This window comes from Oncorhynchus mykiss, chromosome 32 (assembly GCF_013265735.2).
Source record: "Oncorhynchus mykiss isolate Arlee chromosome 32, USDA_OmykA_1.1, whole genome shotgun sequence".
NCBI classification, from domain to species: domain Eukaryota; kingdom Metazoa; phylum Chordata; class Actinopteri; order Salmoniformes; family Salmonidae; genus Oncorhynchus; species Oncorhynchus mykiss.
In genome coordinates, this window is record NC_050572.1 from 15,633,040 (window position 1) to 15,649,844 (window position 16,805).

At 44.1% G+C, this 16,805-nt stretch overlaps 1 protein-coding gene across 2 annotated transcripts in view; it reads right to left on the reverse strand.

Annotated features, from left to right (window-relative positions):
• The window catches only part of LOC110487989 (tubulointerstitial nephritis antigen-like), a 63,182-nt gene that overhangs the window by 19,204 nt on the left and 27,173 nt on the right, over nt 1-16,805 (reverse strand). For both annotated transcript variants that reach the window (XM_036971735.1, XM_036971734.1), the window contains exons 4-9: nt 13,050-13,142; nt 11,157-11,271; nt 7,039-7,165; nt 4,968-5,118; nt 4,604-4,790; nt 178-223 (exon numbers count right to left, since the gene is read on the reverse strand). In XM_036971735.1, the coding sequence (XP_036827630.1) occupies nt 178-223; nt 4,604-4,790; nt 4,968-5,118; nt 7,039-7,165; nt 11,157-11,271; nt 13,050-13,142 (719 nt within the window). The remainder of the gene's footprint in view (nt 1-177; nt 224-4,603; nt 4,791-4,967; nt 5,119-7,038; nt 7,166-11,156; nt 11,272-13,049; nt 13,143-16,805) is intronic.

Genomic DNA, 16,805 nt, shown 5'->3' on the forward strand with positions numbered 1-16,805 from the left:
CAAGGCTTTGTTGCCCTTCTGAATTCATTCCTAAAACCAAGAGATTGCTCTGAACGCTACAGCAAACACACATGGTTCCAGTAGCTCATTCTTTTATAGCTGCTAATGGCAATAACACACCTACACACACCTACACACACACACACACACACACACACACCTTCTAAATCATCCTACCTTGCACTGGGCCGTTATCCATAATCTCCTTCATGATCTCCTTCTCCTGTGAAGAAACAAAATGTATAGAACTGTGATTAGATGAAAGGAAAAAGATGGACAGAACTGTGATTAGATGAAAGGAAAGAGATGGACAGAACTGTGATTAGATGAAAGGAAAGAGATGGACAGAACTGTGATTAGATGAAAGGAAAGAGATGGACAGAACTGTGATTAGATGAAAGGAAAGAGATGGACAGAACTGTGATTAGATGAAAGGAAAGAGATGGACAGAACTGTGATTAGATGAAAGGAAAGAGATGGACAGAACTGTGATTAGATGAAAGGAAAGAGATGGACAGAACTGTGATTAGATGAAAGGAAAGAGATGGACAGAACTGTGATTAGATGAAAGGAAAGAGATGGACAGATATGTAATTAAATAAAAGGACAGAGAAAGTGGAGGGGATAGCAACATAAATTGTTTGACCATGTAGAACAGCTCCACATCTCTAGATGCATAGCTTGGTGACTTGAGAGGTCTGTACAACCCTGTGTGGATGAACCAGTGAGAGCTGGTCAAACTTTTAGCTTTTTGCCATTCTCAGTGCAGGTGGTCCATAAAGCCCTGAAATCCTTAGATCAGAGAAAGCCTGCAGGTCCTGATCTTTTGGATCCCTGCTTTCTAAATCTGGCAGCTGATTTCATAGCTAAACCACTTACATCTCTGTTCAATCTAACCCTGGAATGTAATGAAATTCCAAAGATCTGGAAATCAGCATTCGTCCTGCCACTTTTAAAAGGGGGAGATCCAACTCTTTTAAATAATTACAGGCCAATCTCAAAACTGTCACCCCTGGTGAAAATACTTGAAACCCTTGAAAGTGAACAGCTAAAATAGTTTTTATTTACTAACTATATTTTATCAATGTACCAATCGGGCTTCAGGAAGAAGCATAGCACAATTACAGCAGACATGAAGGTTGTAAATTATATCACTGAAGCCATTGACAGAAGACAGCACTGTGTCTCACTTTTTATTGATCTCTCTAAGGCTTTTGATACAGTTGATCATGCTATACTAAGGCAGAGATTGTTGAGTGTAGGTCTTTCGGAGCATGCAGTTGCATGGTTGGCTAACTATCTGTCTGATAGAACTCAGTGCACTCAATTTGATGGGCTTATGTCTGTTAAATTGTCTGTCTTGAATGGTGTGCCCCAAGGCTCTGTACTTGGTCCTCTCTTATTCACTATTTATGTAAATGATTTAGACAAAAATGTCCAAAATGCACAACTTCATTTTTATGCTGATTATACTGTTATTTACTGTTGTGCCTCGTCTCTTACAAAAGCTTTCCAGAACATGCAAACTGCTATTTATACTATTCAACATACCTTGTGTCAATTGAAGCTTATCCTCAATACTGACAAAACTAAACTAATGGTGTTTTCTAATGCAAGAAATAGACCTCTGAACCGTTCACCTATTATTACCTGTCAGGGCAAGGGGATTGAGGTTGTAACCTCATATGAATATCTTGGAATTTTAATTGATGATGGCCTTGAAGCTGAAATTGGGATTTTATTTTAGGAATAAGGCCTGTTTGTCTTTTGAAGCCAGAAGGAGGCTAGTATCAGCTACATTTATGCCTTTACTATACTATGGGGATATTTTATATATGAATGCTTCCACTCAGTGTTTGAGATTAATTGACACTCTTTACCATGGCAATTTGAGATTTATTTTAAACTGCAAAACCCTTACGCACCACTGCACTTTGTATACCAGTGTTGGCTGGCCTTCTCTCGTCACTCGTAGGCTCAGTCACTGGTATACTTTTATTTACAAAGCCATTTTGAGTTTACTACCTTTTTATTTGTGCATTTCTATTGTTCAGAAATGTGGTGGGTACTCTCTTCGTTCACTGGACTTTATCCTGCTAACTGTTCCAAATGTCCAAACTGAATTTGGTAAAAGGGCTTTTATGTACTCTGCGCCATCGTCTTGGAACGCCTTACAAAATACTTTTAAACTGGAGGAACCTGTCCCGATTGGTGTTTTTAAATCACTGATGAAGGATTTTGAGGCTGATTCCCTGACCTGTCAATGTTTTTAATTTGCTGTTTTATACTCTTGTATATTCAATGGTTTTTACTATATTACTTGTAGTTTTTCATGTTGTCTGTCTGTATTTTTTTTGTAATGACTTGGTGCTGCCTAACTTGGCCAGGGCGCTCTTGAAAAAGAGATTTTAATCTCATTGAGCCCTTCCTGGTTAAATAAAGGTTAAATAAAAAACTAAAAAAGAGGAAGATAAACATGCTGTAATGATTTCCAACATTAAGCATCATTTAGAATGCTTGATAATAAGAGGTAATAAAGCCTACGCTGTAACTCGGTGGGTATACTTTGATTAGGATATGAAACAAGTGGATGCATGTGGATTCTGTTACTGCTCATGGCCTCTGGAAATATGGCCTCTGGCGGAGTCCCAAATGGCCCCCTAAATAGGGCACTAGTTTGACTAGGGCTCTGGTCAAAAGTAGTGTACTTTGTAGAGAATAGGGTGCCATTTGGGACACCGCCTTAATGTAATAGCTACAGGCTTTCCAGTTGATCTACTGTAGCTTACTTCAGAGAAGGAGTTATAACATTCTCTACTGTTACCCCTTCTTGTGTCTTAGATCAGGGTTTCCCAAACTCGGTCCTGGGACCCCCCCCCCCTTGGTACATGTTTAGTTTCTTCCCTAGCTCTAGACAGCTGATTCAAATAATCAAAGCTTGATGACTAGTTGGTCATTTGAATCAGTAGTGTAGTGCTAGGACAAAAACCAAAACATGCACCCGGGGGGGGGCAGAACCAAACCCTAGCTGTGTTCAAATACTCATACTAACTGTACTATTTGTGATGTGAATTGAGTATATAGTATGCTTATTGGTCATAGTATGGATATAGTTAGTATACCAAAAGTTCCCGGATTACGTACTAAATTCGTCAAAATTCGATGTATGCAAGCAGTGGACAATATTCCCGTGCTTTTAGGGCACATAATGCAATTCTTCAGAAAATGGGCGTGGCTTCATAACCTTTCAGATTTGATGAAAATTGCGGAAAATATGCAGCCAAAGTCCGACGAGAGCGGATACAAATTCATTGCTTTAACTAATTATGACAAATGTTAAGAAAATGTTGAAAAATGTAGTAAAGTAATGCCTTTTCAAATAAGTTACACGTTATGTTGGCTAAAAGTTTGTTAGCTACGCTATCCTTGCCTTGATGACAGCTTTGCACAGACAGCCTATTCCCTCTCAGGAGACTGAAAAAATACTGCCTTGCAAGTTCAATGTATTAGTACCGCATAGCATTACAGCATAGCATTACAGCAGTATGTACCGGTATGTTAGCTAGTTACCTCACGTTAGTTGGCTACTAATACATTGAACTTGCAAGGCAGTATTTTTTCAGTCTCCTGAGAGGGAATAGGCTGTCTGTGCAAAGCTGTCATCAAGGCAAAGGGTGCCTACTTTGACGAATCTCAAATATAAAATATATTTAGATTTGTTTAACACTTTTTTGGTTACTACATGATTCCATATGTGTTATTTCACAGTGTTGATCTCTTCACTATTATTCTACAATGTAGAAAATAGTCAAAATAAAGAAAAACTTTTGACTGGGACTGTATGTCAGGCTGGGATTCACCATGTCAAAAGGTTTTTCCCCAGGTGCACGAACAATGAGGATATTTACTGCGACTTGGATGAGAACCTATGGCCAAATGCTCAAGACCGGTTTGATGCAAACTAGTGCCAGCTAAACGTTATGTTTCTTTAATTTCTTTCATTTGATTACATTGTGAAAGATGTCTTCAGTTATCACACCTTTGATCACACATAGGATAGAAATTATGGACATTTTATGATCAGTACATTTTAATGGGGGTAGTACAAGTGTATTGCCTAATGTGAAAACAGTGTAATGTACTGTAATTGTCAGTACTGTAGCATACTACATTTTAATGAGGGTAGTGCCAGTGTATTGCCTAATGTGAAAACAGTGTAATGTACTGTAATTGTCAGTACTGTAGCATACTACATTTTAAAACATGTATCGAAAAATGTTTGCTATTGGATTGACTGGTTGTTAAAATTAGTCAATTGAGAGCACATCATTATGTTGGGTTTTGGTGATTAAATCAATGTACTCATTATATTTCACAGCAAAGTTATATTTTGGATCAATGATTGTGTGGTGAAAAATGTCTACAAACAAAATTAATGCACAATGAAAGGTTTTGAATGTAAGACTGGCTGCGTTACAATTGTTACCAGTTTGGAGTTTTGTACTAAGAGTTTTTAAAATGCACCACCTACTTGGGAAAATAGTACCAAAGTGATAAAAAACGGTATGTGTGTGTGTGTGTGTGTGTGTGTGTGTGTACATACATTTGATGAGAGCCTGTAGGGAGGTGTAGACTGGTAGATGTCATTGTGGTAGGTGTGTGTGCTGGGGCAGCGTGCAGTAGCCTGTCTCTTCCCTCTGCCCACAGAGCGACTCTGCATCATACAACGGCCCACCTCTGCTGGTGTCTGCTGGGGAGCAGAGAACGGGTAGCACTCCTCTGTCACCACACTGACAGAAAGACAGAAAGATAGAGAGAGATGGAGAGTAGAGAGAGATGGAGAGTAGAGAGAGAGAGTGTAAAGAGAATCATCAATTCACAACTAAAGAACCAAAAATTCACTCTTCATTTGATAATTTAAAAAGCTCCTAATATTGTGCCTGGTGTTGCAATAAAATATGTCCTACCCTATGCGCCTCATGTACCACCAGGCTCCGTCGATACGGCCTCCAGCACAGCCCCCTTGGTTGCGTGTATCACAGGAAATTAAGTTCTGGGGCGACAGTTGAGGGGTCATGTGACCCATCGACTGGATGGAGATTCGATCAGATGCCACCGCTTAGCGAGGGAAATAGAGATGGAGGGAAAGAGACATGGAGAGATAGGGGGAAAGAGAGAGAGTGAACTTCTGGGAAATGTTCTAAGAGATGTTAAAGAAATGATAAGGGGACGTTCTGGTATGTAAATGATTAGGGGACGTTCTGGTATGTAAATGATAAGGGGACGTTCTGGTATGTAAATGATTAGGGGACGTTCTGGTATGTAAATGATAAGGGGACGTTCTGGTATGTAAATGATTAGGGGACGTTCTGGTATGTAAATGATAAGGGGACGTTCTGGTATGTAAATGTTTAGGGGACGTTCTGGTATGTAAATGATTAGGGGACGTTCTGGTATGTAAATGATTAGGGGACGTTCTGGTATGTAAATGATTAGGGGACGTTCTGGTACGTAAATGATTAGGGGACGTTCTGGTATTAAATGGTAAGGGGACGTTCTGGTATGTAAATGATTAGGGGACGTTCTGGTATGTAAATGATAAGGGGACGTTCTGGTATGTAAATGATTAGGGGACGTTCTGGTATGTAAATGATAAGGGGACGTTCTGGTATGTAAATGATTAGGGGACGTTCTGGTATGTAAATGATAAGGGGACGTTCTGGTATGTAAATGATTAGGGGACGTTCTGGTATGTAAATGATTAGGGGACGTTCTGGTATGTAAATGATTAGGGGACGTTCTGGTATGTAAATGATTAGGGGACGTTCTGGTACGTAAATGATTAGGGGACGTTCTGGTACTTAAATGGTAAGGGGACGTTCTGGTATGTAAATGATTAGGGGACGTTCTGGTATGTAAATGATAAGGGGACGTTCTGGTATGTAAATGATTAGGGGACGTTCTGGTATGTAAATGATTAGGGGACGTTCTGGTATGTAAATGATAAGGGGACGTTCTGGTATGTAAATGATTAGGGGACGTTCTGGTATGTAAATGATTAGGGGACGTTCTGGTATGTAAATGATTAGGGGATATTCTGGTACTTAAATGATTAGGGGACGTTCTGGTACTTAAATGATAAGGGGACGTTCTGGTACTTAAATGATTAGGGGACGTTCTGGTACTTAAATGATTAGGGGACGTTCTGGTACTTAAATAATTAGGGGACGTTCTGGTACTTAAATGGTAAGGGGACGTTCTGGTACGTAAATGATTAGGGGACGTTCTGGTACTTAAATGGTAAGGGGACGTTCTGGTATGTAAATGATTAGGGGACGTTCTGGTATGTAAATGATAAGGGGACGTTCTGGTATGTAAATGATTAGGGGACGTTCTGGTATGTAAATGATTAGGGGACGTTCTGGTATGTAAATGATAAGGGGACGTTCTGGTATGTAAATGATTAGGGGACGTTCTGGTATGTAAATGATTAGGGGACATTCTGGTACTTAAATGATTAGGGGTCGTTCTGGTACTTAAATGATAAGGGGACGTTCTGGTACTTAAATGATTAGGGGACGTTCTGGTACTTAAATAATTAGGGGACGTTCTGGTACTTAAATGATTAGGGGACGTTCTGGTACTTAAATGATTAGGGGACGTTCTGGTACTTAAATGATTAGGGGACGTTCTGGTACTTAAATGATTAGGGGACGTTCTGGTATGTAAATGATTAGGGGACGTTCTGGTACTTAAATGATTAGGGGACGTTCTGGTACTTAAATAATAAGGGGACGTTCTGGTACTTAAATAATAAGGGGACGTTCTGGTATGTAAAATGGTAAGGGGACGTTCTGGTATGTAAAATGGTAAGGGGACGTTCTGGTACTTAAATGATTAGGGGACGTTCTGGTACTTAAATGTAAAATGTAAAATATTTTGAATGAAAATGATTTTTAACAAAATGCCAGTACTTTATAAAAATACCTGTATTTTACCAGTATTCTGCCAGTATTTTACTACCATGTAGTGTCTCACCTGCAGTGGAGAAGGCCCAGGAGGCAGCGCAGTTGCCCTGGTCCAGAGGTTCGTGGATCTTTCCAGGCCACTTCTCTGCTGCGTTGAAGTACTGAGGCAGACGGTCATTCTGAGGGTCCATATTCAGCTGAGCAGGGGGATAGAGAGAAGGAGGAAAACAGGAATTCACTACTGTACAATTTCAATCCTGTTTTAATGTACTTGACCACCTTGATATTTTATTTGGAAGTAAAATACAATTTCCTAATACTCCCAAAAACCAAAGCAAGAGACTGATAAACCAACAGCAAGAGGAGACTGACAAACCAACAGCAAGAGGAGACTGACAAACCAACAGCAAGAGACTGACAAACCAACAGCAAGAGGAGACTGACAAACCAACAGCAAGAGGAGACTGACAAACCAACAGCAACAAGTTCCTAATGATACTTTTGTACGGAACGTGCAACGTTGATTATTTATCCACAATAGAACATTCATGAATGTAATAGAGTGAGATGGCCTAATCAGAGTGTCTGTTAAGTTATTCTATTATAGAGGACTTACTCACAGACAATTCGTACCATTTGGCCTAATGAGTTAGAATGGAAACAGAAACTTTGATCTGTCTCCAGACCATAGAACTGATTGAACTGACTGAGGGAAACTACACTAACAAACAGCCTCAGTGTAACATAGAACATAGAACTGATTGAACTGACTGAGGGAAGCTACACTAACAAACAACCTCAGTGTAACAAAGAACATAGAACTGATTGAACTGACTGAGGGAAGCTAACAAACCAAACTGACAAACCAACAGCAAGAGACTGACAAACCAACAGCAAGAGGAGACTGACAAACCAACAGCAAGAGGAGACTGACAAACCAACAGCAAGACGAGACTGACAAACAAACAGCAAGACGAGACTGACAAACCAACAGCAAGAGGAGACTGACAAACCAACAGCAAGAGACTGACAAACCAACAGCAAGACGAGACTGACAAACCAACAGCAAGAGGAGACTGACAAACCAACAGCAAGAGACTGACAAACCAAATGACAAACCAACAGCAAGAGACTGACAAACCAACAGCAAGACGAGACTGACAAACCAACAGCAAGACGAGACTGACAAACCAACAGCAAGAGACTGACAAACCAACAGCAAGACGAGACTGACAAACCAACAGCAAGAGACTGACAAACCAACTGACAAACCAACAGCAAGAGACTGACAAACCAACAGCAAGACGAGACTGACAAACCAACAGCAAGACGAGACTGACAAACCAACAGCAAGAGACTGACAAACCAACAGCAAGAGGAGACTGACAAACCAACAGCAAGAGACTGACAAACCAACAGCAAGACGAGACTGACAAACCAACAGCAAGAGGAGACTGACAAACCAACAGCAAGAGGAGACTGACAAACCAACAGCAAGAGACTGACAAACCAACAGCAAGACGAGACTGACAAACCAACAGCAAGACGAGACTGACAAACCAACAGCAAGAGACTGACAAACCAACAGCAAGAGACTGACAAACCAACAGCAAGAGACTGACAAACCAACTGACAAACCAACAGCAAGAGACTGACAAACCAACAGCAAGACGAGACTGACAAACCAACAGCAAGACGAGACTGACAAACCAACAGCAAGACGAGACTGACAAACCAACAGCAAGAGACTGACAAACCAACAGCAAGACGAGACTGACAAACCAACAGCAAGAGACTGACAAACCAACTGCAAGAGGAGACTGACAAACCAACAGCAAGAGACTGACAAACCAACAGCAAGAGACTGACAAACCAACAGCAAGACGAGACTGACAAACCAACAGCAAGAGGAGACTGACAAACCAACAGCAAGAGGAGACTGACACACCAACAGCAAGAGACTGACAAACCAACAGCAAGACGAGACTGACAAACCAACAGCAAGAGGAGACTGACAAACCAACAGCAAGAGGAGACTGACACACCAACAGCAAGAGACTGACAAACCAACAGCAAGACGAGACTGACAAACCAACAGCAAGACGAGACTGACAAACCAACAGCAAGAGGAGACTGACAAACCAACAGCAAGAGGAGACTGACAAACCAAAGCAAGAGACTGATAAACCAACAGCAAGAGGAGACTGACAAACCAACAGCAAGAGGAGACTGACAAACCAACAGCAAGAGACTGACAAACCAACAGCAAGAGGAGACTGACAAACCAACAGCAACAAGTTCCTAATAATACTTTTGTACGGAACGTGCAACGTTGATTATTTATCCACAATAGAACATTCATGAATGTAATAGAGTGAGATGGCCTAATCAGAGTGTCTGTTAAGTTATTCTATTATAGAGGACTTACTCACAGACAATTTGTACCATTTGGCCTAATGAGTTAGAATGGAAACAGAAACTTTGATCTGTCTCCAGACCATAGAACTAATTGAACTGACTGAGGGAAACTACACTAACAAACAGCCTCAGTGTAACATAGAACATAGAACTGATTGAACTGACTGAGGGAAGCTACACTAACAAACAGCCTCAGTGTAACAAAGAACATAGAACTGATTGAACTGACTGAGGGAAGCTAACAAACCAAACTGACAAACCAACAGCAAGAGACTGACAAACCAACAGCAAGAGGAGACTGACAAACCAACAGCAAGAGGAGACTGACAAACCAACAGCAAGACGAGACTGACAAACCAACAGCAAGACGAGACTGACAAACCAACAGCAAGAGGAGACTGACAAACCAACAGCAAGAGACTGACAAACCAACAGCAAGACGAGACTGACAAACCAACAGCAAGACGAGACTGACAAACCAACAGCAAGACGAGACTGACAAAGACATTGAAAGCGGGGAAGGAAAAATATCTGCTCTCACTGGAAATAATATGCAACTATGTGATTAATCTAAACGCCCTTAAATGGACTCATTGGAGACGCCTCCAACTCCAGAATTAAATCACTATGATAATACCTCAGACAAATACCTGGTATAGCAAGCTTATCATAATGCTTATCACATTAAGTCATGAAGGGGAATTTCTATGCTGCCTCACATATTCCTCACCAGTCCAAGAGGTTCTGCTGTATGTGTCACGAGTCATCTAACTAAAAGGGTTGCATCCCAAATGGAACCCTATTTCCTACATAGTGCACTACTTTTCACCAGAGCACTACAGTGTATAGGGAATATGGTGTAATTTGGGACGTAGACAGGCCAGGTCTGGAGGTGGGAGGCATGCTTAACACTGCCGTTGTGTAGCATTAGCATGTAACTCTATCTTTGTTTAGACAGAGCACAGCGGCTGATACGTCCTCCTCACATTCCTCTCCGCTAATATCTATGTGTGTGTGTGGCTCCAACCCCCTAGGATTTAGGAGTGGAGTGGGAGTGAGTTAGGGAGTTAGGAGTGGGCCTATCCATTACCCAGTATGACTGTTAGACGTGTGGGGACTGAGCTGGGAGACAGACAACAGACAGAGAGATCTATGAATAAGCTCTCCTGCTTAGATCTGGCTCCTGGTACAGGTAGGGGCATGTTGGGCTGGGGGAGTGGGGGATTGGAGAGAAGCAATTTGAAGGGAGGAGGAGTGGGGGAGTTACGTCTGGAGGATGTAGGGGGAGAGGTGGGGATGGTGGCTGGGAAGGGTAGGGGGGAGAGAGGAAGGCCAGTCAGTTGTGTTGTCTGAAATGGAGATGGCTCCACCCCATCCTCCCCTCTCTTCCACACCATCCACCCCATCCTTCCCTCCACCCCTATCCTATCCCTTCGACTCCCCCTCCACCTCTATCCTCTACCCCTATCCTATCCCCCATCCTCTCTCTCCTAAACCTGTCTCTGATGGGCTCTTACATAATCTGTCTGGTTAGATGTAAACAAAGCTAAAGATGGCACATAGCAGAGAGTAGGCTTCCAAGATCCAGACAGACAAAGAATTATCAACAGACCAATAACAGGCTTCACCTGGTAGCCATAGCTGGTAATGACACAGGCCAGGCCAGCAGAATCTTTACATAAAATGTTATAAAATAGTGTGCCATTCGAGATGTATCCCATGAATCACCAAGCCCAACCCTTTTCCTACCCAGCAGACAGGTCTTCTCACCTGCATCTCGTTCATGCTCATGATAGTCCTGGAGGGCCTCTGTGTCCCCAGGCGATACCTCAGGCCCTCGTCCAATGACATGCCAAAGAACTGGCTGTAGTTTGCTGCCCGCCAGCTAGGGACGCAGAGGAGAGGAAAGTCCAAACAGTGAGTGTGAGAAACGTGTGTGTGTGTGCATTAAGGCAGCCACATAGTTCACGTAAACGGCGCCAACGGAGTGTTGCAGTGTCCTTTTACGTATTACGTACAAGAACGCCCCGTGAAATTGGGAACGCGACGTGTAGTTCCTTGCGCAGACTTGATAGGCAGTATTGAGGCAGTGGTGAACGGGTCAGCTGTTTGTTAAAGTGAAAATCTGAGGCCCACACCCAACACTAACCCGCTAATATAGAAAATGCACAGTAGCCTACAGTCAGACAGCGGAATGATTTTTTTGAGAGGCTGTTTGTTAGTCAACTTGTCTATAATTAGACCCATGCAACTTCTCTTCTGTCATTATACAGTATCCTACCCTAGAAGACCGAAATAAATCCTTGCTCACTAGAATAATGTAATAAATTGATCGAATGAATGCTTCAATCTAGTTGACATTGGCAAAGTTTTCTCTGTCATCTCTGCTTCTTTCAGGGAGCAAAGACGTTTAGGGACCGGGTAAAGAATGTAGCAACAACAAATGGAACTAAGGGAAAGATTTCCTGTGCAAAATGTCCAAACGACATCAGTTTGACTGGTTGTAAAGGCGATAGGAAAGCTGTGAAAACAACCCAACATGTTTCTGATAGATTTCAGTTCTGCTTGGATGCATATTTTCTGTGGTTGAAATACTATGAGCTTTTATGATGCTGATAAAGACAGCACCTCTACACCTCTACTAACTGCACATTCACATTCTCTCAAGATGCTGAAAGAAAGAAATCATGTTTCTCCACTCTTGTTCCTGAGTAAAAATGTAGCCTACAATTGGTGTATCATTTTACTGTAAGAGTTAGTATTAAGGTTGTGTGAGAGGTTATAGACCTCCAGTCAGTGTCCAGATTTCAGTTTCCGTTTAACCCATCTGAACAGTAGGCTACAGTTCCCTTCATGTGCCATAGGCCTGTTTGAAGTCCCCGTCTTGTACGGCTCTTCACAATCATCATTTTCTAGATATTACTGTACAGTTGGAACTAGAAGCATAAGCATTTCGCTACACTTGCATTAACATCTGTTAACCATGTGTATGTGAACAATAACATTTGATTTTGATCACATACAACATAACCGGCCCTGCTATCATCCTCTATTACCACTCATGGGTGGCAGGTAGCCTCGCGGTTAAGAGCATTTGGCCAGTAACTGAAAGGTCGCTGGTTTGAATCACCGAGCTGACTAGGTGAAAAAAATCTGTCGATGTGCCTTTGAGCAAGGCACTTAACCCTAAATGCTCTAGTACGTCTCTCTGGAGAAGAGCATCTTCCAAATGTAAAAAAGGTACTTTTCTGGCCTTCCTTATATTTATGTTATGTCGAATTAGCAGCTTCTCCCTTATTGAACTCAACTCTGACATTGTCCTTTGTACCTCCGTGGATTGATGTTAACTTTTTCTGCCTGTTCCCGAAAGCATTTGGCGATTGGCGTGTAGACTATTTGACACTCGTAGAGTTAGGCCCTGAAGTTTAGGCTTACGCATTAATGCCAGATAATGAAAGAAAAACATCACAGTAGACTATAGATATAAATTGCACAAGAGTTAACTCTTTATTCAACCCGCCCCCAACCACTCACCCTTGATCCACACAATATTTCATGATCGTAAACACGCCCGCAGGTTATGAGTCAACCTGTGCATCACTAGCGCGCATGGGTATGTTTGTGTGTGTGTGCATACGTGTGTGTGTGTTTAAGTGCTCTTACCCATAATTTCCTCTGTTGACAGCCTGGATCATGTCATTCTCTATCAGACAGGCATGCTGCTCACACTCCCAACGCCCAGTTGTTCCACACGTACTGTAGGAGGTAGAGGAGGGAGGGGGAGAAGAGCAGAGATGTAGAGGAGGGGGGGCAGAGATGTAGAGGAGAGAGAGCAGGGAGGTAGAGGAGAGGAGGGGGAGAGAGCAGAGGTAGAGGAGGGGGGGGGAGCAGAGAGGTAGAGGAGAGAGAGCAGGGAGGTAGAGGAGAGGACGGGGAGAGACCAGAGCAGTAGAGGAGGGGAGAGGAGGGGGAGAGAACAGAGGTAGAGGAGGGGGAGAGAGAGCAGAGAGTTAGAGGAGGGGAGGGGGAGAGAGCAGAGAGGTAGAGGAGGGAGAGAGAGCAGAGAGGTAGAGGAGGGGAGGAGAAAGAGCAGAGGTAGAGGAGGGGAGGGGGAGAGAGCAGAGAGTTAGAGCATTTGAGGGGGAGAGAGGAGAGAGTTAGAGGAGTTGAGGGGGAGAGCAGAGAGGTAGAGGAGGGGAGGGGGAGAGAGCAGAGAGGTAGAGGAGGGGAGGGGGAGAGAGCAGGGAGGTAGAGGAGGGGAGGGGAGGGGGCAAGAGCAGAGAGTGAGAGGAGTTGAGGGGGAGAGAGTAGCGAGGTAGAGGAGGGGAGGGGAGGGGAGGGGAGGGGAGGGGAGGGGAGGGGGAGAGAGCAGAGAGTTAGAAGAGTTGAGGGGTAGAGAGCAGAGAGGTAGAGGAGGGGAGGGGGAGAGAGCAGAGAGGTAGAGGGGTGGAGGGGGAGAGAGCAGAGAGGTAGAGGAGGGGAGGGGGAGAGAGCAGAGAGTTAGAGGAGTTGAGGGGGAGAGAGCAGGGAGGTAGAGGAGGGGAGGGGAGGGGGAGAGAGCAGAGAGTTAGAGGAGAGGAGGGGAGGGGGAGAGAGCAGAGAGGTAGAGGAGAGGAGGGGAGGGGGAGAGAGCAGAGAGGTAGAGGAGGGGAGGGGAGAGAGCAGAGAGGTAGAGGAGGGTAGGGGGAGAGAGCAGAGAGTTAGGAGTTGAGGGGGAGAGAGGAGAGATGGGAATGGAATAGACAGAAAGAAGAAAGAGGGTGTGACAGAGAGAGAGAAACAGACACAGAGAGAGAGACAGAGAGAGAGACGAGAGACACAGAGAGACAGAGACAAAGAGAGAGACACAGAGAGACAGAGACAAAGAGAGAAACACAGAGAGAGACACGGAGAGAGTCACAGAGACACACAGAGAGACACAGAGAGAGACACAGAGAGACACAGAGACACACAGAGAGACACAGAGAGAGACACAGAGAGACACAGAGACAGATAGAGACATAGAGAGAGACACAGAGAGACACGGAGAGAGAGAGAGACACAGAGAGAGAGAGAGACACAGAGAGAGAGAGAGACACAGAGAGAGACACAGAGAGAGTCACAGACACACACAGAGAGACAGAGAGAGACACAGAGAGACACGGAGAGAGAGAGACACAGCGAGAGACACAGAGAGACACAGAGAGAGAGAGAGAGAGAGACACAGAGAGAGAGAAATGTAAAAAGGACAGGGAAAGGGGCAGATAAAGAGGGGGAAGATAAAATAAGAGGGCAGCAGAGGGAGGATACAGGAGACGTAAAGTTAGAATTGACAGGGGTCAGAACTGAGAACATTGCTTTAGATTCATGACTAATGGTGACACATTTTTAGGGCTTAATTATAATAACTGGAAGTGTATTAATGTTTTGCACACACTGAAGTTCAAGTGATCAATGTCATTTACTGATTGTTGTCCACCGTTGTGAAGACATTTTTCTAAATTACAAAAGGGACAAGGAAGCCAACAGTCAACAGAGAACGTTTGAAGAATAACAAATAAATAAGAAGCTATGCTGTATACTCGAATTCCCTGAGAGAGACTGAACAAGTGGAACAAGAGACTTGGCAAAGAGAATGGGAAAAGAAAGAGAAAGAGAGGGGGGTAGAAGGAGAGAGAGAGATGGGGGTAGAAGGAGAGAGGGGGGGGGCAGAAGGAGAGAGAGAGATGGGGTAGAAGGAGAGAGAGAGATGGGGTAGAAGGAGAGAGAGAGGGGGGGCAGAAGGAGAGAGAGAGGGGGGGCAGAAGGAGAGAGAGAGATGCGGGTAGAAGGAGAGAGAGAGAAGGGGGGCAGAAGGAGAGAGAGAGATGGGGGTAGAAGGAGAGAGGGGGGGACAGAAGGAGAGAGAGAGAGGGGGGCAGAAGGAGGGAGAGAGGGGGGGGGAGAGAGAGGGGGGGGTGCGACAGAAGGAGAGAGAGAGAGGGGGCAGAAGGAGGGAGAGAGAGGGAATGAAGGGGAGGAACAAGAGACCTTTTAAGGCTACAGAGCACTGAAACATATCCATCTTTAGTCAGGAAGAACCAGGGGGGAGTGAATACTGACCAGTCTGAATGGACTCGTTAGGTGGATATTAAAACATGACCACATTAAAATGTTTGAGATCCACTGATATAGAGCATTCCTACTGTCTGTGTTGTGCTGTGGGAATGTGTGTGTGTGCCAAGACCCCCAGAAATAACTAGCAGCGACACATAGTACAGTACAGTAATACGCTGTGCCCCAAATGGCACGCTATTCCCCATATAGTTCACTATTGGTCCGTAGAGTTCTGGTCAAAAGTAGTGCACTATGTAGGGAATAGGGTGCCATTTGGGCCATATAATCTGATAGGCCTACTGTATAACATACTGTATGGAAGAGTGTGTGATGTAGCTGTACATTGTCATGGTAACACCTCTTTAAGCCAACTGTGTATAATATGTTTAGGGCCTGCCAGCCATAGTTCAATAGAAGACTTGTTGTAAACATTCATTATAAAAATCTATGCATTCATAATGAGTGACATAATCACACAGGTTGGTCACATACAGTGCTATCTAAAGGAAGATGATGACTTAACTTCTTATCCTCAACCTTAGATACTATGAACCCTAATGACTGGTCTCTCTCACACAGCTCTACCTATACACCTCAAACTAGAGAGTCTGCTGTATCGGTGGTCCTGTTTTAGGGACTCCCTGTCACGCCCCAGTCAGACAGAAAATTACCACCAAAACACGCAGAGCGATGAGACGACCCCAGCCAGATCATTAGGAAGACGACCCCAGCCAGATCATTAGGAAGACGACCCCAGCCAGATTGATAGGAAGACGACCCCAGCCAGATCATTAGGAAGACGACCCCAGCCAGATCATTAGGAAGACGACCCCAGCCAGATCGATAAGACGACCCCAGCCAGATCATTAGGAAGACGACCCCAGCCAGATCATTAGGAGGACGACCCCAGCCAGATCATTAGGAAGACAACCCCAGCCAGATCATTAGGAAGACAACCCCAGCCAGATCGATAGGAAGACGACCCCAGCCAGATCAATAGGAAGGCGACCCCAGCCAGATCAATAGGAAGGCGACCCCAGCCAGATCAATAGGAAGGCGACCCCAGCCAGATCGATAAGAAGACGACCCCAGATAGATCATTAGGAAGACGACCCCAGCCAGATCAATAAGAAGACAACCCCAGCCAGATCATTAGGAAGACGACCCCAGCCAGATCATTAGGAAGACGACCCCAGCCAGATCATTAGGAAGACGACCCCAGCCAGATCATTAGGAAGACGACCCCAGCCAGATTGATAGGAAGACGACCCCAGCCAGATTGATAGGAAGACGACCCCAGCCAGATCGATAGGAAGACGACCCCAGCCAGATCAATAGGAAGAC